The sequence below is a fragment of the Copidosoma floridanum genome, unplaced genomic scaffold (assembly GCF_036245765.1).
Source record: "Copidosoma floridanum isolate Cflo_tuat_1 unplaced genomic scaffold, Cflo_Japanese_pri ptg000024l, whole genome shotgun sequence".
In the NCBI taxonomy this organism is placed as follows: Eukaryota; Metazoa; Arthropoda; class Insecta; order Hymenoptera; family Encyrtidae; genus Copidosoma; species Copidosoma floridanum.
In genome coordinates, this window is record NW_028321901.1 from 382337 (window position 1) to 409142 (window position 26806).

The following is a 26806-nucleotide window of genomic DNA, read 5'->3' on the forward strand; positions in this document are numbered from 1 at the left end:
TTACTTTTATACTTTTTCTTAAAACTCAATACAAAAAATAGTAAACCTTCACGGTTTCTATTTATTATATTTATTAGAAAATTAATATAAATATTACTGCCTTAACAATTCCTTTATATAGCGGTACCTTTGATGTACCAGGTTCCAGTTTTTCTAGTAAACTTTTAAACGATTCTTTCATTTAAGAAACTAGTACACTCATTGTGTGGTATAAGTATAACACTATTAACCAAACAACTATTGAAATTAATAAATATTTTAGAACATACATTACTATTCATTTTTCGTTATCAGAAGGAATACCTATTCAAAAGCTTACCCTTTCAAAAATCCATGAAAAATGATAATTTAATAGTTTTTTTAATAAAAATAATTTTACTACTGTTTTTTGTACACATAGAAGAATTGAACGGACATTTTTTTCTTAAATAATTCATTCATTTATAAATATATTTTCGTATTACATATATCTCGTTAATTTCTGTCAACTTTTTCTAAGACTTTTTTTTGAATCATTAAATCTTCATCCTAAGTAATCAAATCATCTTCTCAGAATTTTTTTGTGACATAAGTCTAACATTTCTTCATTAAAAAATATTTGTTTATCCATAAGATTTGGTGCATCTTTAATTCGTTTTGATACAGGCACATTACAACATTTACTTGATTTATCTTTCAATTTTTATCTAGTTTATATTTAAAAGAGTGCGATTATCTTAATCATCAAAAAAATCTTATGTAGTGTTTTTCTTAATTATTTTTATTTTATTACTTAGAATTTTTCCCCAAATCAAAAACCACGCAATAAATCGTCTTAATTTATTAGAAAAAGTAGAAGTAATAGCTTACTTGATTGTATCATCTATTCGAGCATTATGATCGATTGAACACATTGCGGTTGAAGTATCTTTAAACGTCTGATATAGAATTTTTTTACATGTTTTAATTCCTTTTAAGAATTTTGGAACATTTGTTTTATGTAAAATAAGTTTAAAAATACCGTTTATTATTCTTAGGAGATATTTTGTTTAATCTATCTATTACCATAATTTTCATAACATTATTTTTTTCCCCCAAATCGTTAGTTTGTTATTGAAAATTCAATGTTTTGGAATGTTTACATACTTAATTTTTTTTTGCAAAATAGTTGTTTGCTTAATTATATCCAAGCTGGTAGATGCGCTCAATAGTTTTTTACTATTATCAAAATTATTTTTATGAAATTAAGTTTTTGTTTGTTTCCAAGATGGACAGCTAAATTTATAAATTCATAACTTCTTGTACAAACTAAAAATTGTTGTAGTTCTCAAGCTGCTTTTATTAGACATACGTATCTAGCATTATAATAACTACTTATTCCATCCATTATTTACATTATTTCGTCTTTTAATTTTTGAGTTTTCATGTATGCTTTTTCACTACCTCAATGAATGTAGTCATAAATATATTTTATGCTTTGGATTTATGCACAACGTTTAACCTTAGTTTAATATTTACATTTTATCAACAAAAATTTTATTGTAAGGTATAGCCATTCAACTATGTACTTAAACGTAATCTTTCGTCTAATTTTTGTGAAAATGTTTATTAGATATATTTGTTTGTATAAATTTTGGGTAACCATTTGTTTTAGATATTTTTTGAAATGTAGTACGTTTTTACTAGGTCTTGAAAATTTTTTGTAATCCCCTAATTGGAAGAAAACATACAAGGATTGTGTTTTGTATGCGGACCGTGAAGCATGTGATTAATGATTAACTTTGTAAGGTCTGTAGTACCTAAAGAAATTTTAGCAGAAACAAATGAATGAGCTTGTTAAGGCGTAATATTTTTTTAACGTAATATAGAGTTATTGAAACGTTTGCACAAGATAGATCATGATCCCGAAATTCAGTTGTATAGACGTTTGGTAACTTCTTACTGAAAATATAATTATAAGTATCATCTAAAATCAATAAAATTTAAAATAAAGTAATTTAATCGAAGTAATCTTGATTTTTTCACATTTATGTTACCATGTTACTGTTATAAATAATTCTGGTTTACCACATTTTCTTATTATGGCTATTGCATCGAGATAGTGCTTCTGCAAATATTTTGGACTTCCGATATATTTTATTGGCAGTATGAAGAGATTTCCAATTTTGTTTCTTTGTTTTGAAATTTTTATATAATATTATATACTCTATTACTTATTTGCATCTAATAATATTTAATGAAATTCAGTATAGAAACTTTTTCGAGTATATTTTAAATGATGAAAATGGCTGTATTCAACTACAATATAAGAGTTTTAAAAAAATTGTTGCGTCAATTTTTCCCCACATTATAATTAACTATAATGTAATCTGATATGTAAAACAGTCTGTATCTATGATTTTAAAACATAGTAAGTTTTCCATTTTTAATAAGTAATTTATAATGTAAATAGTGCTGTAGTTACAATCTTCCAGAGGGAAAAATAATGGACGTACCATTCGATTAATAAAACACATGTATGTATATCTTTGGATTAAGAACAAAAAATGTACACTTACGTGAGTAAAACGTATAAACATACACGCATACATATACTCCATGCACACGTATGTATACATATTTTTGTCCGTGAAGATCAGTAGGATCTCCGTTAGGTTCAGTAGGATTTTCTAAGAATGGTGTTGGTAGAATGTAGTAGCGGTTTGGACAAAAACTTAGCTTATTTCATTTAAAAATTTTTACGTTAAGTAAATGTAATGAATCTAATTCCATATAGCGATAAGAAATTTTTTTGTCTTGTCGAAGTTAAATACTGAAGTAGATAAAACATTTAATAAAATGTATACACATATAAATAAAATGTATGTATATATACATATGTATGTATTTACATATGACACGCACACGTATGTATACATATCATGGCCCCTGTAGATTGGTAGGATTTTTTCAGGTTTTCCAAAAGTTGTCGGGGCACTGAGGAGCATCGGGTGATCAAAAAAAAAAAAAATGCATGGGGGCAGTGAGGAGTCTGTAAAGATTGTGTGGAATGCCCAACTCAGTTAACTATATAGTATAGGAAGATACATATTAATTTAATAGATCTTAGTTCTCTATAAATATACATTTTTAATGCGTTCTATTGGGAAAAATCGAAATTACTTTTACTCCAACTTAGCATGTACAATCCACTATCACTATGTATTTTATTACAAATATTTCTTTGAGTGTAACAAGATTAGACTTATAGTTGGAAGAAAAACGTTGTATAGAGCTTATAGAAAAGTGATTTGAGTAACAACTTTTTAAGAATGCAGTTATAAAAACTTTAAAAAATCGCTGAATTTCGTAAAAATTAACCATAAAAAATCAAAGTTACTCTTAAGTTAATATATAATATGTTAACATGATAAACAGGATTTGAGTATTTTATGTACAGAAAAAATAGTTAAGTCATACCTTCGGGTATTCATGACAGTTTTTTCAAACTTTCATATTATTGTTCGCACTGTTTTACTAGGCTATCCAATTTAAGTAATGTTTCATGAATAATCTAAATAGCTTTTGTCCTGTAATTTCTTGGGATAAGGTAACTGTTTTTATAAACTCATTCTACTTATTTTATTTACTTACCTCATTCTTACTCGTGATATTTTCTATTCAATTTTTTTTTACATTTTAGTATCAAACTGGATGGAGATTCAAGAAGCGGCCTGGTGTAGATTACTTTTTAGATGCCATCGCATCACCTCTTTTTGAAGTAGTTGTGTACACTGCAGAGCAAGGATTTGTAAGTTTTACAATTAAGAACAGTAAAACCTTTTTAAGTAACACAGTTTTGGTTTTATTAATTTTTAAATAGAAATTAAAACATTGTATTAGTCTAGAAATTATTTATACTCTCAAAATAGTTTATTGCAAACTTTTGAAAGAATCTCGTTGTATTTTGACAAAAACACTAATACAACTCACTCTTTGAACGCTCTGCCCACTTTATTCACTTCTCATGATGTATCATGCTAAAATAATTATTTCAAAACACATGAGAATAATTGACAGAAAAGTTGTGGAGTAGTAATAAACTACGGTCCACGTGCCAACCCTCAAATACATACAATTTTTTTCTTACTACACTATCTTTTAATATTTTTAATCTACAATGACCATAAACTTATCGAATAAAGTGTGACATGTAAAAGTTTTAAAATAAAAAACAAGTCAAATTCATATTTCTCGTTAGTTTAAATTATATGTATAAAGCCAACTTGACGCTTAGCAGATCAGAAAATGCAGTGCTTGCTCATGCCAAAGCTGAATGGTTCAAAAATAAATTTTTTTAAGTATACCCATATGTACACAAACATCTCAAAACTATAGCAATCTAAGATAGAAAATTATTTTTTGTATGATTATCCTTTTTTCATGTTTTTGCACTAGAAAATTTTTATGTAGCTGAAACTTGGACTACATATTCGATACAAATGTGAACAAACTATTCTTTCTACTACAACTACATCGTAAAAACATTTTAAATAATAATAATGTTTTAACAAGACAATTAAAAGTTAAAAAAATGCTGTTTCAAAAATTGTTCAAACTGCACAATGATTTACCTTGCCCTTATGAATCAACTAATTTAATTTACGTTAAACTATGTAGAACCAATATTTTAAACTTATGTTGCTATTCGTTAGGTGACATACCTATAAAAAAAAGTAAGTACCTATGATTAATTTTATCTGTTTTAATTGAAAAGGATTTTGTATTGTCAGTAAGGATTTTTATACATTTTTAAAACTGGACTTCTTAAGTTAGGACTTTTAAGGCTTTTAGTGGAAAAAAACCGCAACCTCATAGTAGATCAAAGCTGCTATCAGATTTATATCTAGTCTTATTATTTATACGTAAGATACAACTTTCCATTGGCTAGGACTGACATACAAGATTTTTAAAGATGTTCATTTAATACTAAAGCTTAGAAGAGTGGAATCTTGTTAAATCTTACCGCATCTCTTAAAGAGAAAGAGACGTGAACAAGAATCCTACGATGAGGCCGATGGAATAAACAAAACTGCAGGATAAAATTTCTTATATTTTCTCACATAATTTATGGAATTTCTTTGACGATAAGGAATGTACCTTTAAAAAACATGTTATTATAAATGCAGGAAACATATTTTAGTTAACGATTTTATGCAAAAAAAGTACAAGAAAATCGTGTTTTTCAATTATTCCGTCAAGCCCATCAACAAAAGCCATAATTAATAGTCCGCCATTTGTAGGTATTGTTAAAATAAAAAACTTGTGACCTTTATAATTAGAGTTGGCTTATAATTGTTTAAAATAGTCAAAATGTAACGCCCACAAAAACGTAAATTTCATTATTTTTTATTTTGTAAAATAAATTTTTGTAACTCTGAAACTTGGTGCGAATGTATCTTGTATGAGCATAAAATCACCCAAAGAGTTTCTTAAAAAAATATCGTTTTTTTAAATTTGAAAAATAATTTTTCTTGTCAACCTATCTGTATTTGCCATTACGAACCGACAAAACAATAATAATAATAATAATAATGATAATGATAATGAAAATGAAAATCATTGTGATTATTATTACGATCATAAGTATCATGATAATAATATGATAATTATAGTAACAATAATAATTATAATAATAATAGTTATAGTAATAATAATAATAATAATAATAATAATAATAATAATATTGATAATAATAATAATAACAATGATAATAATAATAATAATAACAATAATAATAACAATAATCCACAAGCTAAGTCAGTCAGCCTATGGGGTGTGTTCTCTAGCTAGTTTAGAGGTAAGACCCTCGTAGGTGTATGGTTCCAGATCGCTGTGGTGGTTGGAACTTATGCCTGTGGGTAGGAACGGAATCAAATAGTTTCCGTAGACCCAAACGCTGAACAGAAAATTTTGTCAAAAATCTACCTTTTTAGGGTATGCAAGACCTTGATGAAGATCGCACTATTTGCAGCTTTAATCGGGTGAAGAGACCTTTAACCATAAAGCATACTACCACGTTGCATATATGGGTAAACGAGAGTAACAATATTTCCGTCAGAGTATTCACTGCATTCACACTAAACTGACGTAGGTTTACTCATGCGTTGTCTTCGGAGGTTTGCCTTGTTCTTTGAGCTGTGTGTCTCCCTTATTATGACTTTGTGGGCTAAATAATACTAGCTTATAACTACTGAGAAGGCTGCATGGAGGTGCATCAGCTGAGACTGCCGGACTATCGGGCTAAGTAAGATTTCGTATGCCTGCCGTCCTTTTTTTGGGGTACGTCTGGTAAACTACAATAAGCATGCACTACAAATACACTTACTGTACATTACTTTTGTACACAATGCCAGAGCAGTTCCCTGTGGAAGAATGGTGACTTCCAGCCGGCCTGAGCAAGAGGTGACCTTCTTGGTAACAGGGAGGCCGATGCTCTGGCTTACACCCTTTCTAGATTTTAGTTAAAACTCAACGGGCTGCGGAACACATACATGGTTGCAAAGACCATACATGGAAAGGACAAACTCTTTGAAATCTTTCGTGCAAGGGACATCGAAACCCTCAGCACTGGTGTCTGTGGCAGTGGGAGGACAGGCGTCGTCATCATGCGATCTCACCGAAGTGGTGGTGGACCGGGCAATTGTTCGTAGTACTGTATCTGGAAAACTAGAAGAGACAACCTTGGAACATTTACTCAAGGGCTTCACATTTTTGCCCAGCCATGGACGAGACAGGCTGCGAAACACTGGAAGTAGAGCGAGCGACGTCAGTGCTGTCAGCTTTTTCAGGAACAACACCTAGATAGATCTGGAATAAATTAGCTACTTAAGATCAGAGCTAACTGATGATCAGACAAAAAAGGATTCGTTCTTAGAGAATTTGAACCATAAATAGAAATATCGTGGAAGCAACAACGACATCGTACACTTAAATAACAATGCCAATAAAAGAACATATGGAAGTGGCGTTCAATCTACTGTATAGTTTGGAGGATAGCTGTGAAGCGACAAGGAAGACAATGGCAAACCTCCCAGAACAAGCCGATGTTAATCTGACGAGAAAGACGTATGGATTAAAAAAAAGGAGGAAATCCCACGCTATATTAAATCCAGGTTCGTGGAAAGCGTGCTAGCAGGCATGCGAAATAGGAGCCCTGAAGCTTTAAAGGGGACCCTTAATCCTCTTATTTTAAAAAGGAATAAAAACGAGGGAGGATCAGAAGGTTATCCTAAAGATAACATTCGATAGTAGTAACAGCTGTAAAAAAAATAACGCCAGAAAATAGGAGGAAAAATTTTTCATTAAAGTTGTAGAAAGGCAGAGCTTTGCTAAGGTCATAAAAAAGATAAGAACTGATTTTAAGTTGGAAAGGCTAAGATTACAGATGAAGTAGTCACTACTATAAAAAAGTTGATTTTTTTCAAAATTACAGAGGTAAAGGACAGACAGACCCTTGTTAACAGTAAAGCTAAGACCGTTAAAGCGTTAGGATCCGTTAAAGAGCATGAGAGAAAAATAACGCTTGAAATCTGAGATCTGGATCTGATTACCAAGAAGGCCTTCGTTACATGTGTACAGCTGATGTGAGTACTTGTATAATTACTTGCTTACTAGTTTCTGTATTTTTTTCTGTATATGTAAAGAATACAGAAGGGCAATGAAGGAAGGTAGTAGGAAACTTGTAGTGAGAAAATAAGAGAAAAGAAGAGAGAAAAACAGAGGAGACTTTGACTATGGGAGTGGTGAAAAAAGAAGAGAGGAAGAAAAAGAAAGAAAGCCAAAACACGCAGAGACACTGAGAGAGTGAAAGAGAAAGAGAAAGCACACATTTATACCAATACGTGAGATTTGCGTGCCTTAAAAAATCAGGCTGATACTGACAAAGATGGTTAACATCGGACCGTACGATAAGAAGTTGCCAGAGGCATAATAATAAGAATTACGTTTACTGTTTGATTTTTCACGGGGTGCAAATCGCTTTGATTTGCCAGTTTCTACGTCTCGTACGATTAATAATTTCTGAACTTTTCGTTAAGGTTCCGCGCTTGCATATTTATTGTCAGAGCTATTAATGCATCAAAACAGAGCTATTCCAGATTAGACAATTAATGTGTGTCTTCAATAAATTTTATTGTTTAAATATCAGTAATCGTCTGCAATGTGAGTTTTATTAGTATATTTTTTTTGTTATAGCAAGACTATATTTCAGACTATGTAACCTAATTGCTTAAATGATTAAATAAATTCTGAGCTACGAAACTCTTTGCACTTCTTGAGAATTAAGTTGCACTTAGGATCTTTTTATTTTCATCATTTTTAGGGATAATCATCTGATAGCATTTTAAAGTTGAAAAAAAATTCTGTATTAATGAAGAAACAACTTGGTCACCAAAAGTTCTTCCATGGTTGAATTTTCTAAAATGTTTTTTCTCAGCAAATGTTTGAAACTATAAGCTTTTGACACGTATACTTTTTTAATAAATATAAATTTTTTATTCGAACTTTTTAGTATTCTCATTCAACCATTGCTAACATTTTCAGTATTCTAGGATGTAAGACCTTCAAGTTACAAAAAAATCATCCCAATCAGTTTATCACAGCCACTGCTATTTTATTTTGACACAAAAAAGGCATTTGGGCCCACTGTGCGGCAGTTCTTCACAGACGGAATCATTTAAGGCTCAGTTATTACAACTGTAAAATCCGGCCCAAACAGTGGATTAAGCGTTGCTGTAGGGGCCTAGGCTTTGGCCACATAGGTAAGCTGTTAGAGGGCCCGTTAAAAGTGGTTCGTGTTAAAGGTACGCCTAAAAGGATAACGTAGCATGGGGCTATTGACAAAAAGAAGTGAGCTGCTATTTGTGTAAGAGCGTGACTCTGAAGTCAAACGACTGCCACGTCAACAAGAGAAGGGTGACTGACGCCGGTAATTGCGCAGGGCTCTGCTCTTGTCTCTGACCGACAGTGGAGCTAAATTGAAAAAATTTGAACAAAAGTTCCAAAAATTGAAGTATTTATTTGTTAAGAAGTGCGTAGGTTCATTGAGTTGTGTCGCTTGGGATTTATAAATTTATTCATTTAGCAGGGCGTAGAGTAATAAGGTTAAATATCATGAAACTCGTTGATACATCAACTAAGAAGTAACTTATTAAAATATTTTTGGATTCACTTATTTATTAATAAATATTCACGTAGGTTTGTTCGTTGTATAATTTAGGATTAATTCATTGGTTTATTAGGGTCACTTGGTTAAACAGTTGAAAATTCATTTATTGATTCAATAACAAGTGCGTTGGGTCAGTGAGTCAAATAGCTTATAATTAATTTTTTAATTTAATAAGTAAGTGCTCCCATCAAGGTTATTGGGTTATTGCGTTTTGACCCATATAAATATGTATTACGTATGAAACACACGCGTAATATATAGATGTATATTTTCCTGTAATAAATAGTTGCTTCAACTAAAACATAAGGTTTTCTTCTCCACCCTGTCCCACCTTTCCCTGCTATACCACACCCTTCGCGTCTCTCCCCTACAATTTACGTCATTTTTCTTTTACTTTTGATATAAATCTGACTAATAAAAACTTTTTTACCCTGCCCCAACCTTCCTCATGCTGCACTACCTCTTTCCATCTTCCCAATCATTTACATTACACACAAGTCTGAACAAATTATTGTAATACATTGTATGCCTGCTTTACTTTCGTCAGGCCTAAACAAAGATCTACCCCTGGTTATACATCAATATAATGAATTTGTCTGCTTTATAAATGTAATATACGTTTCATTTAGTACATTTTGTAAAAGAAGATTACACTCGTTTAAATCATTATTTTCACCTTTGTCCTCGACAAATCACCTAATTCCTGTATCAACAAATGTTCTATTACATCGTACTTATGACATTACGTCAAATACATCAAAAACTTCTCCCCCTTTTCCTTTCTCATTATTTTTATTTTCAGCACGTAATTTTATAGTTGATTTTATGGTGGCATTAAATTTTCTATTATTTTCAAAATCAAATTACTAATTTTTTTAATTTTGCAAATGGAAAATTGTTATAAATTTGAAGAAAAATGCAATGTCATAGGTATTTTTCATGCAATTAATGTTTAAGAATAACAAAACATAATCAAAAAATGTATTAATCTTAAGGGGTAAATTATTCGTCAATTATTATTAAAAATTGAATCACGTTTTAATCGATGTCTGATATACCACAAGAAAAATAGTTACTGTGTTTGCAATACTGGTCATAATATGTAGAAAATAATTTTATAAGTATTGAGTTTTAAATTATTATTATCATTATTATCGTCATAGTGATTATCATTCTTTTTATCACTATTACCATCATCATCATTGTTAATACCTTTATGATAGTTATTATTATCATCATTACATAACACAATGGTTATTTAAAAGATCATCATTACTATTTATATTATTTTTGTGATTAACAAAATTATTGTTATAGCTATGTAGCCTCGTCCCTTTTCTCACGGATTTGCTGACAAAAATATTATTCGATAACGGTATAAGTTGCTTAGTATAGAAAAAAAATTAATTCGATGTGTTGAAAATTGAAATTTAATAAAGTTTTTGAAACATTACTTTTAGAGATGTTAATTAACAATATTTATTTTCTTTTAAAAAATTTTGTTCAAATATATTAGTGTATGTTTGTATAACTTGAAATTCGTATCATTCAAGATTATTGGATACTTTAATTTTTTTATCCTTTAACTATTCGAAAAAACAAATAATATTTGAAATAACGTAAGAATGATTCGAATTTGAATAATGAAGTAAAATAAGAATACAAACATACAAACACACATAAAATGACACAAATCTTCCGAGTTAATGTGTGTTAAGTTATTTTAGTAATGTAAATTATTAATGTTCTTTCTTATTAACTTTACTGTGTACAAAAATTCTTACTGTTCAGCAGTTTTTAATAGTCAAGAAAAAGTAACGAGTAATTTCTGTTGCACAGGTCAAACAATGTTACCACGTGTGGAATTATACGAAAAACGTATTTTACAGCCGTAATTTTATAATTTTAAATTCCAACAGATGATAAGGTTCTAATATAGCTTGTTTAGTTTTACAATATTTAATGTGATGGTTGCATTACATCACCACACGTTAATACACCAGTCATTATTGGTAACTGAAAATTTTTTAGTATTTATTATCACTCAAAATTTTTCGTACTCTATATATTATTTGAAGCTCATCTTTAGCGTAAAAAGCAGTTGAGGTTTCAGACAAGAATTTAACAGAATTAATCTGATTAAGTGTTTCATTATTTAAGAATACAAGCTGTTTATCTTCGTTTTCCACAATACTATCACAATCATGAGTAACTCCTTATTATCACAATTCAAAGAAGTATCGTTACAATTTAGCTTGTCACGATTCACTTTTCTACTATAAAAATTCGCAACGAATTTATTGCCTTACGTTTTATTAAGAAACTCATTTTTAACAGAAGAACAATGTATAATGGTTTTTTAAAAATTGGAGTTTACAAATATACGTGATGAGACAACAAAATATGTATACATCATAGCAAGACTAACGAGTAGCAGACTACACAATCTCACGTAACCTTATCTGGAACTGATCAGAAACTGTGCACAAAACTGATCCATGCAGGATCAATGCAGCTCATCAGACCCTGGTCTAATCATACTAGATGCCTTAATATCTTTCTGTCGGGGATAATGATCATAGCTCTAATATACTTTTCTATGAAAAAGGCAGGAGAGGCATTGAAAGCTAAGATTCTCTTAATCTATGAAATGTATAATGTTCCAAAATAATAGCCAACAAGTTTAAATACTGTATCAGTCATGAAAAAAATTATAGATTTCTTTTGTGCGACCGAATTATGTAAGAAAAATTGAAACATCAGAAAGAGGCAGATGGTTTGCAATAGAAGTCACTCATACATTTAGCCTCAGAAACTCTAGTAACCAAAGTATCTAAAAAAGGAATCGATTTATTATTATTTTTTTTTTTAATTATGTGCTGGATAAGAGGATGAAAGTTATTGAAGAGTTCCAGCACCTGTTAAAAATTATTATTATTAATAATAAAAAAAAATAGTCATCTGTATATTTCATATAAGTGAGTTTATAATCCACGGGGAGTAACAACCTCTGATTGGTGTGTCACAAGTCTGATGATATGTTCTTTGATCAAATGTAAGATAGTTATAATTATTTGAAAAATTACATTTCAAAATCACATTATTTGCTTAAGAGTTCCTGTGAATTTTCAGAATTTCATCGACTAATTGTTCCTTTTCGTTTTTCCTTGTTTTCGTTTGATGTGGGATCACTTTATAATTTAATACCAATTTGCCTTTGTTGTTCATCAGAGGTGAGGTTAGCAGCAAGTTAGGCTCTTTTGTGAACCTTTTGGGTATGGACAAATAATAATTTTTAGATGGTTTTGACTTTTTAATTAATTCTGACTATTTTAAATTTAATCATAAAACATATTGTCAGACTTGTGGCATACCAATAGGAGGTTGTTGCTTTTCGTGGATTGCTTAAATCGTACTCGAGTCACTCATGATTTACATTGTTTCGAAATGTGGGCAGTATATTCTGACTTACATGAGACATGTGATGATTATTTTTTGATTATTAAGGAGAATGATATGTAACAGGTGCTGGAACTCTTCAATAACTTTAATCTGTTTATCAAGTTTACACTTCAAAAAGAGAATAATAAATTAATTTCCTTTGTAGATATATTAATTACCAGAGTTTCTAAGACTAAATGTATAATTGACCCTTGTTTTAGAACAAAAAACGTTTAAGAGATAAGGAGAATCTTAGCTTTAAATACCCATCCTCCCTTTTTTCGTAGAAAAATACATGTATTTTCATACTTTAATTACAGAAAACTCTTCTAGTGAGCTTTCCTTCATAGAACTTCCATTTTTTCAACCATTAGAGCATTACCTTAGAAAAATTTTTTCCACACATAATATGGAAGTTATTTTTACCAACACTTGTAAGTTAACATATTCTGTAAGGGTGAAATTTTTTTTATAGTCTAGAGAAAGAAACAACTAAATATTCGCATGAGTGAACATGTTAGATCAGTTGAGAAACGTGATCTTAGATCAGCAATAGCCCTAAATTCAAACGGATTTCAACATTCTTTTGACTCTGATGGAGTAACAATCTTGGATCGATAGAAGAATGAATTCAGGAGAGAATTTTCTAAAATGGTTTGTATAACAATTTCTGATAATAATGTTAATCAACAACTTGGTACTCAAAAGTTAAGCACTGTATAGAAAAAGTCCTTGCTTGATGTTAAACACAAATTTCTGTAAACGCGTTTTTGTTTTTTATTTTGTCTCTATTTTATAATGATATTTTATGTATTACAACCCCTACTTATGTACTTGACATCCTCTCTCTTTGGTCCTTTACCTAGTACTAAGCCTCATTAATTTCTTATCCTATATTTCTACATTGATTTTACCTGAAAAGTTTTTATCTTTGTACGTACAAATTATGCAGTTTTGTTGTTTATTAAATTATTATCCACGAACCATGTTAGACTAATTTTGGTAGCGCACTTTGTGTAATGTAACTGTGTGTTATCTTCCCCCTTGTATTGGTATTGTACATTTTCAATTGAATGTTTTATTTATTTTTATCTACATTATCTTTAGTTGTTTGTATTTTTTTATATCATGTAGCCTTGAAGAGGACATCTGAAGGATGTCAAAATATTAGCATTTTTAGATTTTTATTAAAAACAGTCATGCTCTATATCCAAATTTGAAGTAGTATTTATCTACTTACATGTATTAACATGAATACATTATAATTAATTAAAACAATATATACATTCAGTTTTTGAATGATGTAGAAGTAAAGTTTTAATCGCATAGATTTTTTTTCTCTTGTGTATTACGCACTATCTAGGTTAAAGATAAAACGGTAACATTCATTAAAGTATTTGACATATTTTCATAAAGACAAAAAGATGATTCTTATCTTTTCGTGGTACATAAGGCTACGAGCGAGGTCCACGGTTTAAATATTCTTTAAAATTATTCGTTGTTTTAATTAAGTACGAAAATATTGTAATGTTTACGTACATGTTAAATAATGTAATAAATAAACTTATCAAGAGTTAAAGAAAAAAAAGACAAGGGCGCTATATTACAATCTTAAGCGTAGTGTAAACATGTGCTAACAGATTGTATAGATAAAGTAATTATTAAAGGAGTGGTGGAAAGTGACTACAGATGGCTAGAAAAAATATTAGGAGCTTCATAAAAAGTGTATGGAGAACTGTAAGAGAGAATGCTAAGAGTAATTTAACCTAAAATTACATAATAACCTATCCAACTATACCTTATTTAAAGATGTAGCTGAATGGAGGCTGACAATAGCTCTTCAAATTGAAGAGGGCGGTTATTGGGTTATAAAATTCTTAGAAGTGCTACGGGCGGTAAAGGGTGGAGAAAGGGGCTAAACGAAAATAGTACCCATTAAAAATAAGCTAAAAACCGATAGAATTTTACGTAATTTAAAGAGGGGCTATATTGGGTGGATGATTGGTAAACCTAAAGCTCTTTAAAACCAAGTGAGTGGCTAAAAGAAATAGAGTGGGGTATAAGGTGGGCTGAACAAAAATTAAGCCTACTAAAAATTATGTCGAAACTGATAAAATTTAACGGTATGTAAAGGGATCCATGGAAAATGTGTGAAATGACCCTCCAAAATTACTGTATAATATAGAAAAATACATGCATATATCTATACTAGTGGGGCTCCACCCCCCTGCGTGCTCCGCACACCAACCCCCCAATTCTTGAATCAGTCAAATAATTCCTTTGTTAGTTTGCTTTTTAAAGTTAAAAAAAAAAATCTTTTTAAAGTTGTTTAAGAGTCGAAGCAGTAGCTGTGTAAATTTAGTATCCACCTTTTCATAAATTTTTAAGACAACTCTTTTTCTTGTTTCTAATTGCAGGAAATATTCAAGGAGATAAAATTAAAAAAAATATTTTTAATCATTATATAAATGTAATAATATTTCTGGAAAAAAGGTCTAATAGGCTTTTTTTACTTTATTTTAACATTCTTATATGAGATTCTTATTAGGCCTAATATGGAGTGGTGTTGGCTCAGTGGTGAGCGTGCTTGTTACCGATACAACGCTGTTCTAGAGGTCGTGGGTTCGATTTCCGGTGAATGCACATTTTTTCGAAAACTGTTTTCATTGGAAAAAGTTCCTATGTAACTCCGGCGGGTTCGAGGCGAGTTTTTCCATGAAGTTATCCTTCAGAGTAATTCCATGGCTCTTTTTTGCCCTACAGTTCTTTAGGCCTGGGGAAATGCGAAACAGTGTTGGGAGGTAGTAATTAGTGGATCCGATGCACCAGGCAGGAATCGTTGGCCTTACCGGCGAGGAGTGGTCCCTAAAACACGGGGCTTCTCTGGGGATGCTAATTAGCCTTGATTCGATGCTTCCGCAAAGAGTGCTGGCTGAACGGGCGAGGAGTGGACGTCGTGGAGTATAGAGTCCTCTCTCGGGAAAGGCTGCACAGTGGCGAGTGGACCCGATGCACCATCGATGCAGAGAGTGTCAGCTCAACTGGCAAGGTGTTTCACCAGAGATACTCACACTGTGCTCATGGATTCAGGCACGATATCAGTAAAAAGGGTTAGAAATGGGTGCGGCAATACACCCCCACGTATAGGTGGTAAGTGTGTGGCCGCGGCGACTAGGCTAGTAGGCTGTTGCGGTAACCCGGTGAAAAAAAAAAAGGCCTAAAATTAGGTACAGATAAAAATATTTGAGTAAGTAAAAAAAACAAAAAAACTCTGTACTATACTATACTCTCTTATCATACTCTTTGGCTATATTAAATCTCTCTTATGGTAAATCACGGTTTTAAAAATTAGATGTGAACAAACAGATGATACTTTTATCATTGATGGCCTAGGAGGTTCAGTAAAAGCATATGTATACAAAACGTTAATTTATTTTTTCAGTTTTTGTGGAAAAAAGTTTATCTATAGCATAGACTGGTAAAGAATCAGTATTACATCTAAAAAGAATGACCAGTCATAGAATATTTCGTTTATCATTAAACTTAAGCAATGTAGAAAGTTTCTTCTTAAAATTTAAATCTGAAAAACATAAATTGAAAGAAGTTGATTTAATTACATGGGATGAGGCTTCTATGATCCCGAAAAAATCCTTAAAAATAGTTGGAAGAACATTACGTGAATTATGTGATACAAATATTCATTTTGGTAATGAATTGATTATTTTAGGAGGCGATTTCAAAAAGATTTTTCCAGTTTCGAGAGATAGTAATAGAAGCAGGATCATACAAGAGAGTATTAAATTATCATATTTTTTGTCGTTGTTTCGTATTCTAAAACTTAATATCATCTATTAGTAGATATTAGAGAAGAAAAAATTGAATCGTTTCAAATACCAAATAAATGAAAACAACTGATGTTTGTTCAGATATTATTGGTAAAAATATTAACTTTTTAATAAATAGCGTTATACTTACTTCTCATGAGGAATATACTTCCTTTTGAATAGTAAAATTCTAAATCATGTAAAAAAAGAAATGAAAAAAGTTTACAGCATACATCATGCTAGTTACAAGTGTTGATAAATCTGATAATGATATTTATACAAATTTTTCAATTGGTTTTCTAAACAATATTCGTGCAGGCTTACCACCGCATGAGCTTAATTTAAAAATTAAAATAATATTTATGTTGATACGAAATTAAAGTTTAGTCAATGGCTCATGTAACGGTACAAGGCTACAAATTACAAAATTACTTTAATACAATAATGAAGCAAGAATCATAACTGGAGAAAAAATTGGAAAGAGAGCTTTTATTCAAAGAATAACTTTCAACACAAAAAATTTATTATCATTACTTTTTATTTTATACAGAAAACAATTCTTCTTAGTCTTAGCGCTTTCAACAACTATCAATAAATCTTAAGGTCAAAGTTTTAATAATATTGTATTATATTTTTCTCAAACCATTGTTTTCGCATGGTCAATTATACGTTGCGTTATCAAGATGCGAAAATAAAAATATAATTTATATTTGAATTGACCGTAATTATAATTTAGAAATAGAAAATATTGTTTTGAAAAAAATTTTTGACGTTAACTAATTCAAAGAAAATAAAAATAAATTAAATTTCTTCACATGTCCTAAAGTATGGAATTGTCCAAAATAATCTTGCACAGTTTATTTGAATACTGAATAAAATTAACAAATTAATTAAATTATTTTTGCACATTGTTTTATGACGATGCGCGTTATTTGACACTTTTTCATAAATATGATGTCTATCTTTTCGTAGTAAATAGGGCTACAAGCAAGGTCCATGGCTTAAATATTTTATAAGTTTATTTATTGTTATGGATTATGTATAAAAATAAAATGTCATGACCTTATACATATTCACTAATGAAGACAGACGTTTCCGTAAAGAAATGTTAAACTTCATATATAAAAGTTAAAATAATGACCACCGCGACCACTACAGGAGTTAATAAAGGAGTTGAGAAATCGGACGATAATATTTGTTTAAATTTTACCATGAAAATGTTGAAAAATGTTTGTCAAGGATTACCAACTCATGAACTAAAGGAGTAATAATAACTGGAAAAAAATTGGAAATAGAGTCTTTATCTTAAGAATGACTTTAGACACGGGAAGTACCTTAACATTACCTTTTATTTTACATCTTAAACAATTTCCAATTATTGCGGCATTTGCTATAGCAATAAACAAACCTCAACGTCAAAGTTTCGATGATGTAAGTTTGTATTTAAAAAAACCTTTATTTTCTCATGGTCAATTATATGTGGCTTCCTCTAGATTCAAAAATAAAAATAATTCATTTACAAAGTAGAAAGAGAAAAAAATATCGAAATAGAAAATGTTGTTTGGAAAGAGATTTTTACATAATTTATTGACTTAACTTGATAACTTTTATGAATAAATTGACAATATGCATGGCAATAAATTAAATTAAATTAAATTTGGGTAATTCGTTTGCAAATTCAACGGATTTTGACCTTCATCTCTCTGATTCGGCTGAAAAATTTTTTTTCAGTTTCTATATTAAAAAACAAGAGGTACGTGTCCGAGGAATTCTTTTTTTATCGCCTATTTTCGATTTAATAAGTTGTAACAAATTTCATATTAGCGGTTGGAGACTCATTTTAAACAATGTATAGCTCCGAATTCTTAAGAGCTAGAAAATTTACACCAATAGCACTTTTGTAGCTAAAGAATTAAAGTTTGACAAAAAAAATTATCAGCAAATTTTTATTGTGATTAACAATTTAATTGTTCTGATCAATTTTTAACAATTGCCCCAAAATGAATTGAGTTTTTATTATAACCATCGTATTCTGCGTCAAATGTTACGTATAAATCATGTTCTTGAAATATGGAGACTTTCCAATTATTATGTAATTGTTAATAATATTGTTAAAATGTTAATTCATGTAGCGCGTAATGGGAAAAAAACTGTTTTTTGAGTTTGAAATGATATATGTACCTCGTATCAAAAAAAGTTAAATGAAGAAGTTGTAGATATTTAAGAGATCTATAACTTTTGTATTCACCATTTGTCAGTATAACCTTAAAATTTTGTACTATTATGCAAAAAAGCGACAAATCACCATTTTATTATTTATTAGGAGTAATTTATTACTTGTAAAACGGAGATGAGCAATAATAACTTAATTAAAAATATTTTATTAAATTGATAACAATGTGTAATAAAAAACCAAGTAAACATTATTAATGCTTGATATTTGTTTATAGATGTAACAAAATTTTTATGTACAAGTAAAACTTTTTTTACAGTTTCATAAGAAAATTATGTCACTTGCCTCGCTTTTTATTCTTGGTGAGATAGTGGAACCATGCTATGATTTTTTGCGTTTCCTTAATCGTTGTTGCTCTCAAAAATTACTCTGACTTTTATTTTTTTTCTTCTTTGTAATCGTCATTTGTAGAATTATGACACGTAATATTTGGTAGTGATTCTGTGGCCCAATCAAAAATTTCTCGCAGCGTTCGAATGGGATTGTTAATTCCTTAAGGACTTGCTCTGGCAGCTAGTCATATTACAGTCTTGCCTATTCCGTCGGATGGCCCCTTTCCATTTCAAGAGAGGAAAAAATGCCACTCTGCTGCTATTTTAAAGTCTTCAAAGTGATAAGTGAGATTAATAAAGTTTTTTTTATTTTCATACTGTCTACTCGCACCATCAGACATGTATATTATTCTATTAACCCACGGTAAATTTATTTTGATAAATTTAATTAACTGCTTTCGATATTGATGTAGAGCAAAAGTGTCGTGATGTAGGCATTCAGAAATGCAAACAAAACTTGAAATTTTTAATTAATCCAAGTGATTTCTACAATAAATTAAAAATGGGTGTAGGGTTGTCTGATCCTTGTTCCAATGTACACCCTGAACCGAATTTTGAATTATGAAAGCATAATTTTCTAAGAAGTTGCAAATTACAATACACTCGTTTTCTCTCAGTTTATTTTTCATCTCATTTAAACAATCTCTTTGTTTGTTTACCAAAAATGAATGAATCAACAGTTTTTGCAAACTTTTACTTAACTTTCGTAAACATTCATTTACTGGAGATATTAGGGTCTGCAATAAAATTCTTTTAACCGTAACCCATTGTTTGTAGGTAATAATTTTAATACATTTTTTTTCAAAAATTCTCTCCAGTTGCTAAAGGAGGCTTGGGCGATTTTGAATTAAATGCTAGCTAGGTCTGAAATTTAGAGATTATATAGATAAAGTTTGCTAGATTTTTTCAGGAAAACAAAATAGGGAGGTCAACACATTTATTTTCGAGAAAATCGCTTGTGAAAATTCGTCGTTTTAACACGCAACCTTACGGAACCCGAAATTCAATAGACTACCGTACCTGTTACAGGTACTGTAAGTGCGCATGCGCTGTACATTCATAATCATACAAGCATGAACATTTAAGTCTAACACAAGTATAGGTATATAATAGCAGATGAAAGCAAGAGAGTACAGTGTTGTCAGCTTTATCGTGGCAGGGCCGTCATCTTTACACAAAGTACCTCGGGAAAACTAATAAATTTTTTAATATCGATTTTCCCAATGACTTTTCCGCGTATTATTGCTATTTTTTTCACACATGTGTATAATCAAAATGATTATAAAAAAAACATTACAAAGAATCATTTGTATGATAAGTACCCCACAGGGTCCCCTCAATAGATACGACACCAAACGCCCAAGCCTCGTTAATAACATTTGTCACGCCTGGGCACGTCTTACAAGAGTTTAAATAACAATCAGTCGCTTTGTTTTTGCATACCATACGATCCAAACAATCCTTATAATTGATCAAAGGCAGCTCAGATCCGGAAGTAAGTGATTTAAAATTGGCACCACTCACAAATAAACTAATATTTTTATGTATAGGACATACACAAACAGAGTGAGTACCAAATGCACCTGCTAAAACACAATATTTCAGCCTTAATCTAGCAAACTTTGAGAAACTAAATTTTATAGTTGAATGCGTACTAGTAAAAATTTCGTACAATTCTTTTAAATTTTTTAATACTAGTCTTTTTTGAATAGGTACCGAATTGCCGTCTACTTTTATCGAAACGTAATTTTTTTTCTAAGCATATATTGAGTGTAGTCGTCAGACTGGTACAAGATAACGATTGTATCGATATCATTATCATCTAGAGATGGATGTTGTTTTGGGTTTGGATCCCCAATTAATCCCTTATCTCGAGCTACAGTTTTTGGTATGCCTATGATGCGACGAGTTGCGGAAGGAAATGAGTCCTGAATTTTTTTATAAGACCACGATCGAAAAATAGTCAAAATTTTTATTTTATGAACGTGGTTGACCGAAGTATTAAAACTTTCTTACAAAGCACTTGTTATGTGTACTAATTTAAAATTGGGTTCGGGGAGTCCTGTCTCTTCGTGGTTATGGTATAGCTGAGCTTAATAGGTCATTTACTGAACATTTTTAAATTAGGCGTTACTTTTACGGTTATTATTATTTAATAATTTTGTAACGTATTAATTTTCTTATATAATACATGCAAAATATTATAAAAGGAACATTGTTTCTAAATAATAGTAACACAAAAAAAGTTGAATGCACCGAGAACTTTATACTTAGTAGTGAATTAATACAATTGGATGATGATTATATTACTTGTTCTTAATACATTATTTATTAATATTATTACATAATTAAACATGAATTTTATATTTTATTATTATGTACAAGTTCATCTACTTGCTTTTTTTTCGGTGTGGAAAAATAAATGAAAATAATTATTTTTGAAACTAAGTATAATTAAATATATTGAAAATAGGGTTGATTTATATTTAATAGAAAAGGTTGTAAGGAAAAAAAAATAATGGGAAAAGGCTGTGGGGTGACAAGAAAAATGGTTTTGGGGGTCAGTGAAGGGACAAGATAAATGGAGGTATTGGCTGTGGGGGTTTCAGGAAAAAGTAAGTAATGTCAATTTAACGGTGTAAGTGTACGAATTTTAGCTCATTTGTGAGGGGTTTGTTGGGAAGATGTTAGAGGGGCTGTGGGGTGGATATGTAAAATGCCCCACACAAATAACTACATAGTATAGGGATATATATATGCATATACATATATTTCCTCGTGGGGCTTAGCATGTTGCGTACTTTAAATCACCGCTTAGATAACTTAAACATACAAGTCTTGCGAGTGGATGTATAAAGTAGAAACATTTAAAATTGATCTTGGAAAGTTTTCAAACTGATAATTAAAGATAAATTTTCTTAAAAAAATGTGTATCCTAAGTGAATCTTCAATATCATTTTTTCAACCCAACAGCGCTACACCACACCACCAAAGCGCAACTTGTAGGACAGCTTTAAACTAGTCGAAGTTTTTTAAGTATAGTCGATACACATCTACAGATAACTTATCTGTTAAACAAAATACTGTTGATAAATAACTTAATTGTAATGACAAAAAATAAACGATTAATCTATGAAATATTCCATTTATGGACGCTATAGGAAACTACAAAACAAGGAGAAAGTTTTCTTATCTATCTTAATAGGATTAAAAAATTAATCGTGTTTTTCCATACAACGTAATAATTTTTATTTTAGTTTACACTACCCCTAATGTAATGCAGGGTTAAGTTTGATTGTTTTTCTTGAACTTTTTAGCAAGTCTATTATATGTGTAACTAATAATGATGATTTTATTACATGATTAACTGTGCTATTGAAAATATCACTTCCTTATTACATACTAAAACAGTGTAATTTCCAGAAAACTTTATATAATAATAATTCAGATATTTTTTATGTTTGATGAACAGAAAGATCATTGGGTTTGTATTTATTTTCGTATATTATTTAGTCTTACTAATATATAAACCAGAGTCGCTACAACCGTTGTAATCGCTAACCGCGAAAACTACTGAACCAATTTTGCTGAAATTTTGCATACTGATTCTTGCAACTTCCTTGATGGTTTTAGTATAGTTTTTATCTTAAAAAATTTGATAACAATAGCAACAAATAAGCTTAAAGTCTTGCAGAAATACGCCAGCTTTTTACTTCAGTTCAGTAGGATCCGCTAGGTAGCTTCGAAATTAAATCGGAGCTACCTGCAACATTATTAAACAAGGGTGGTTACAATAGTCTCGAAAATTTCTGCAGTCGTCTACCGACAGTTCATCGAGCTGCATCGAGAATGTAGATGAAAGTCGTGCAGCTGGGTATCCTGGTTACCGACGACTTTCTTCTCCAATGAGCAAGTGATCTAAGTCTACTTCCACCTTGAACCTTCAAGATTGGCGAGTGCCACCAATGAAAAAATTATTCTAACCGATAATGCCTCTGCTGGAATACTAGGAGACGAGCCTAGCCAGATCAAAACCTGCTCCAACACTTCAGAGTAATGTGGCCGTTCCACCTTCCGTGCTGATGCCGTTAGAAAATTTTTTACGACAAACGTAAACCAGAAAAGACAGCCCTGAGACTCACCGGCAGCCACAATGGCTTCCTTCTCAGTGGTCGTCCCAACGGCATACCCTCAGAGAAGTTATTCTCTAGGCCCACTTTTCGGATGAACGATAAGCGGTTGGTTATCCAGGGAATGACCCAGAGACGAGATATTCTTTTGTCAGCGGCGTACCCCTCTCCATCACAGTCTCCGTACGCAGAGACTTCAAGGGTAAGATTCAAGCTCCCCGCAGCCAGCTCTTCATCATCAAGAATAATAAAAATACGGAATAGCTGGAAGTTTTACCACTGGCCCTTTTCAGGGGCCATTATAAGGATTTATGTTCCCTACTTAACCATCAATCTCATCGGTTCTTTTAAGGGCCACCTAAGTTTAAACTATTTTGCCAATAAATCCAATTTTACCATCATTTCCGGAAGCGATTCGTCGACTAAAAGACTACATCAACTAAAGACAGCCATTATTAAAGCAAGTCAGTCGTCCACTGGCAGTCGTCACGAGCGGAGTTGTTCTTCGCAAGGCTGGAAACCCTGGTGACTAACGACCCTATACTACCCTCTCGACTCTAAGCATTTAAGTAGGAATGACCGATCTTCTCTAAGGTCTGTGCTGGGTGAACCTAACAGCTATGAAGGAAAAAAAAACGTGAGCCAACGGGACAGTGTCCAAGGGGCAAGCAGCACGAACAAATCTCCCCATCTTAGATCACGTAAACAACTGAGTCTGTAGAAAAAAGGGTGCTTTAGACACCGACGCCTTCGACGTTATACCAGGAGACGTTGGGAAATATCCTTACAACTATCTCCAAAGCTTTGGACACTATTATTTTTCTCCCCATCAGTCTTGATATAAATATGTAAGAACTTAACAAAGTTGACAAAAAATAGCCTTTAGGAGTCACAAAAGTCTTAAGCATGCCAAAAGTCGCAAGAGGGTGAATTAAAAAAAAAATTTTAAATGTATCTAATGAATACAATTTTAGGCGTCAAGAAACTAAGGCCGAAAATTTATTGAGATTAGAACATCAGCTTTAAAATCGATAAATTAAGAATCCATTACATGAGAGATAAGCTTCTCATTGTACCCTCACAGTAATCTCTCAAGACTTTCAAATTTTCAAATAAGTAGAAAATGTATTTATATTTTTGTGGCCATAAAAATATAGAGATTAAGCTCCAGGACTTTATTACCCTGGTAATAAAGTTGTTAGATAAGAGAAATTTTTTTTTTCTTTGAATATATATTTTTTAGGAGTTTTAAATCTTAACAGCTTTAAAAAATATTCCTTTTTGTAAATTATACGGGAGAAACTGCACATTAATGGGCCTGTATCGCCATCAATTTTCTTAAGGCATAAGGAATGCACGGTAATTTTCAGCATAATTATATTTTTTTTAATTTTTACAGCTTTTTATTCGACCAAACACACTGTATGGACTGCGAACAAATAGTTTTGAATAAGAAGATTTTTGTTCTTAAAAGTGTCAGGAATAGATGCAAAATTACTAACTAAAAATGTTTCACATTACATGTCCACACACTACGATATTCCATTTTGTAAGTATCGGGTAAAGCCGAGACGAGGGGGCCGCTAGTAATATTATATGGGGCAGTATGTTTTCTACCTTAAGCTTCAGGATTCTTTACAATGTCTTACGCTCTTTTATGCTTCTCCACGACTTTTGATGCTATTTCGTAAAACACGGGAAAATTCTAAACTTTGACGTAATTTAGTTAAATTTTTGTTGTTCTTTTTGCAGTTTTCTCCACGCTCTCTCATACCTCCCTTTTGCCCCCTGCTAAGTTTATTTTGCTTTTCCACCGAATTTTTCATATATTTACCCTCTTGATTATTTTAAAAAGACTGTAAAAAAATGTGTATAATCTTTCTCTACTGTGCAGTCATATTTTGTGGGGCAGTTATTTTTCTTCACGCAATTTCACGCTTCCACGCGCGTCTTCAAGTGCTCTTCGTAAACAAAATTATCTCTCCCCTTTGCTGCTCCTCTTTTCCCCACAAAGTTGATTCTACTTTCCTGCCGTATCCTCCATTTGGTGTTTTTAAAAAAGTGAACAAATATGAAATGTTAAGCCTTATATTCAAAAGCTTTTTAAACTACTTAACGTCTTCCATGTATCCCTAGTTGCTCTCCCGCCAAATGAAAACAAATTTTTTCCCTTACTCTTCCCCTTCTGACTGCTAAAAATTTTCCGCTTTTCTTTCCTCTTCCTCATTTTTTTTTTTTTTTTAAGTATTTTGAAAATGTGTTAATTGATGCTAAGCTTTTTAAGAAAAGGTATTGTAAAAAAAAAAATTCTAAGGCCTTCCACAATACACCGCTGTAGCGTGGTATGTTTCTTAAACTTTTGGAGCCTTTTGCGTACAATTGTGAAATTAAAGTATTAGTTTTAAAATTTAAAATTTTTATTACAAAATTCTGTCCATTGCTTATATTTTATTGAGAGGTTTACAATAAACAACGCTCAAATTATAATAATAACTGAAAAAGTTGTACGACCGAAAATAATGTACACAGACAATGTTATCGTATTGTGTACAGTTGTGAATTTTTTTGTATACGTTAAAATGGATTTTAACAAATCTAATAAAAAGAAAAGTGTCCTAAGTTCTATCTTATCATACTAACATTATAAAATTTTATTGATTGTATAATATGCAAGAGAAAATTTATTTCTGCGTAAATATTTGTTTTCACACAATATTTACTATTTGCTCATTATTTTATGATTATACTTGAATTGTTATTCAGATCTTTATATCAAAATAAAGTGGCATAAAATTGGCCATTAGGAAACAACAATTTTTTAAATAGTAATTAACATTATTGAAAGTTTAACCTTCTGATGTATTCATAGTCATAAAAAATGTCAATGCAGAAAAAAATTGTTTCATGTATAAAATTGATGGTACGCAAGATAAGGTTCCTGTGTTTAAAAGTATTATTTGTATACAAATTTTATTATCAGTTTTTCCCAGTTCTGTATTCTTTTAGAAAAATACATATACTCATTGTGTAATGTTAAACCAATTCCGTTTAATAAACAATTCATTTAATTACCGAAAATGCTAGAATAAACATCTTATGTTATGGGATGTATATATATATATATATATATATATATATATATATATTTTCGTAGTTGTTTGTGTAGGAAATTCTACACAAAATTACTTAAAGACTTTATTTTTTGACTAAGATGTTTTTTTTTCTATTTTTAAAATGAAATGATTTGTTATAAACATCTCTCGTGGCCGATTCTTCATATTCTACCTTCAATTGATTTAACGTCACCGCAAATGTTAAAAATGCTCAAAACCAGCTCAATTACACATGAAGTCCAAATGATAAGTCTTTTTTGTGAAATTAAATTGAGCAGTAATAACTTGATAACATATTTTAGAATAGCTTACGACAAACGCATTCTCACAACAATAAAGTTTGGAATAGTGGATCCAATACTCCAAATACCAATGAAAATTTTAAGTGAGAGGTATTTTAAGTCGCTGATTACAATTCCAGGTTCATGATTTGAAAATTTATAGAACCTATTAGACAGCTGTTTTTAATAAATTGAACGTTGTATAATATTTTTTATATTGGCCTAAGATATTGAACACTTATAACGATTATAATCCTAATTTCGC

The 26806-nt window shown here is 30.8% G+C and overlaps 1 protein-coding gene across 2 annotated transcripts in view; it reads left to right on the plus strand.

Annotated features, from left to right (window-relative positions):
- The window catches only part of LOC106645029 (mitochondrial import inner membrane translocase subunit TIM50-C), a 489498-nt gene that overhangs the window by 182628 nt on the left and 280064 nt on the right, over positions 1 to 26806 (plus strand). For both annotated transcript variants that reach the window (XM_089595042.1, XM_089595043.1), the window contains exon 4: positions 3662 to 3769. In XM_089595042.1, coding sequence (XP_089451168.1) covers positions 3662 to 3769 — 108 coding nt within the window. The remainder of the gene's footprint in view (positions 1 to 3661; positions 3770 to 26806) is intronic.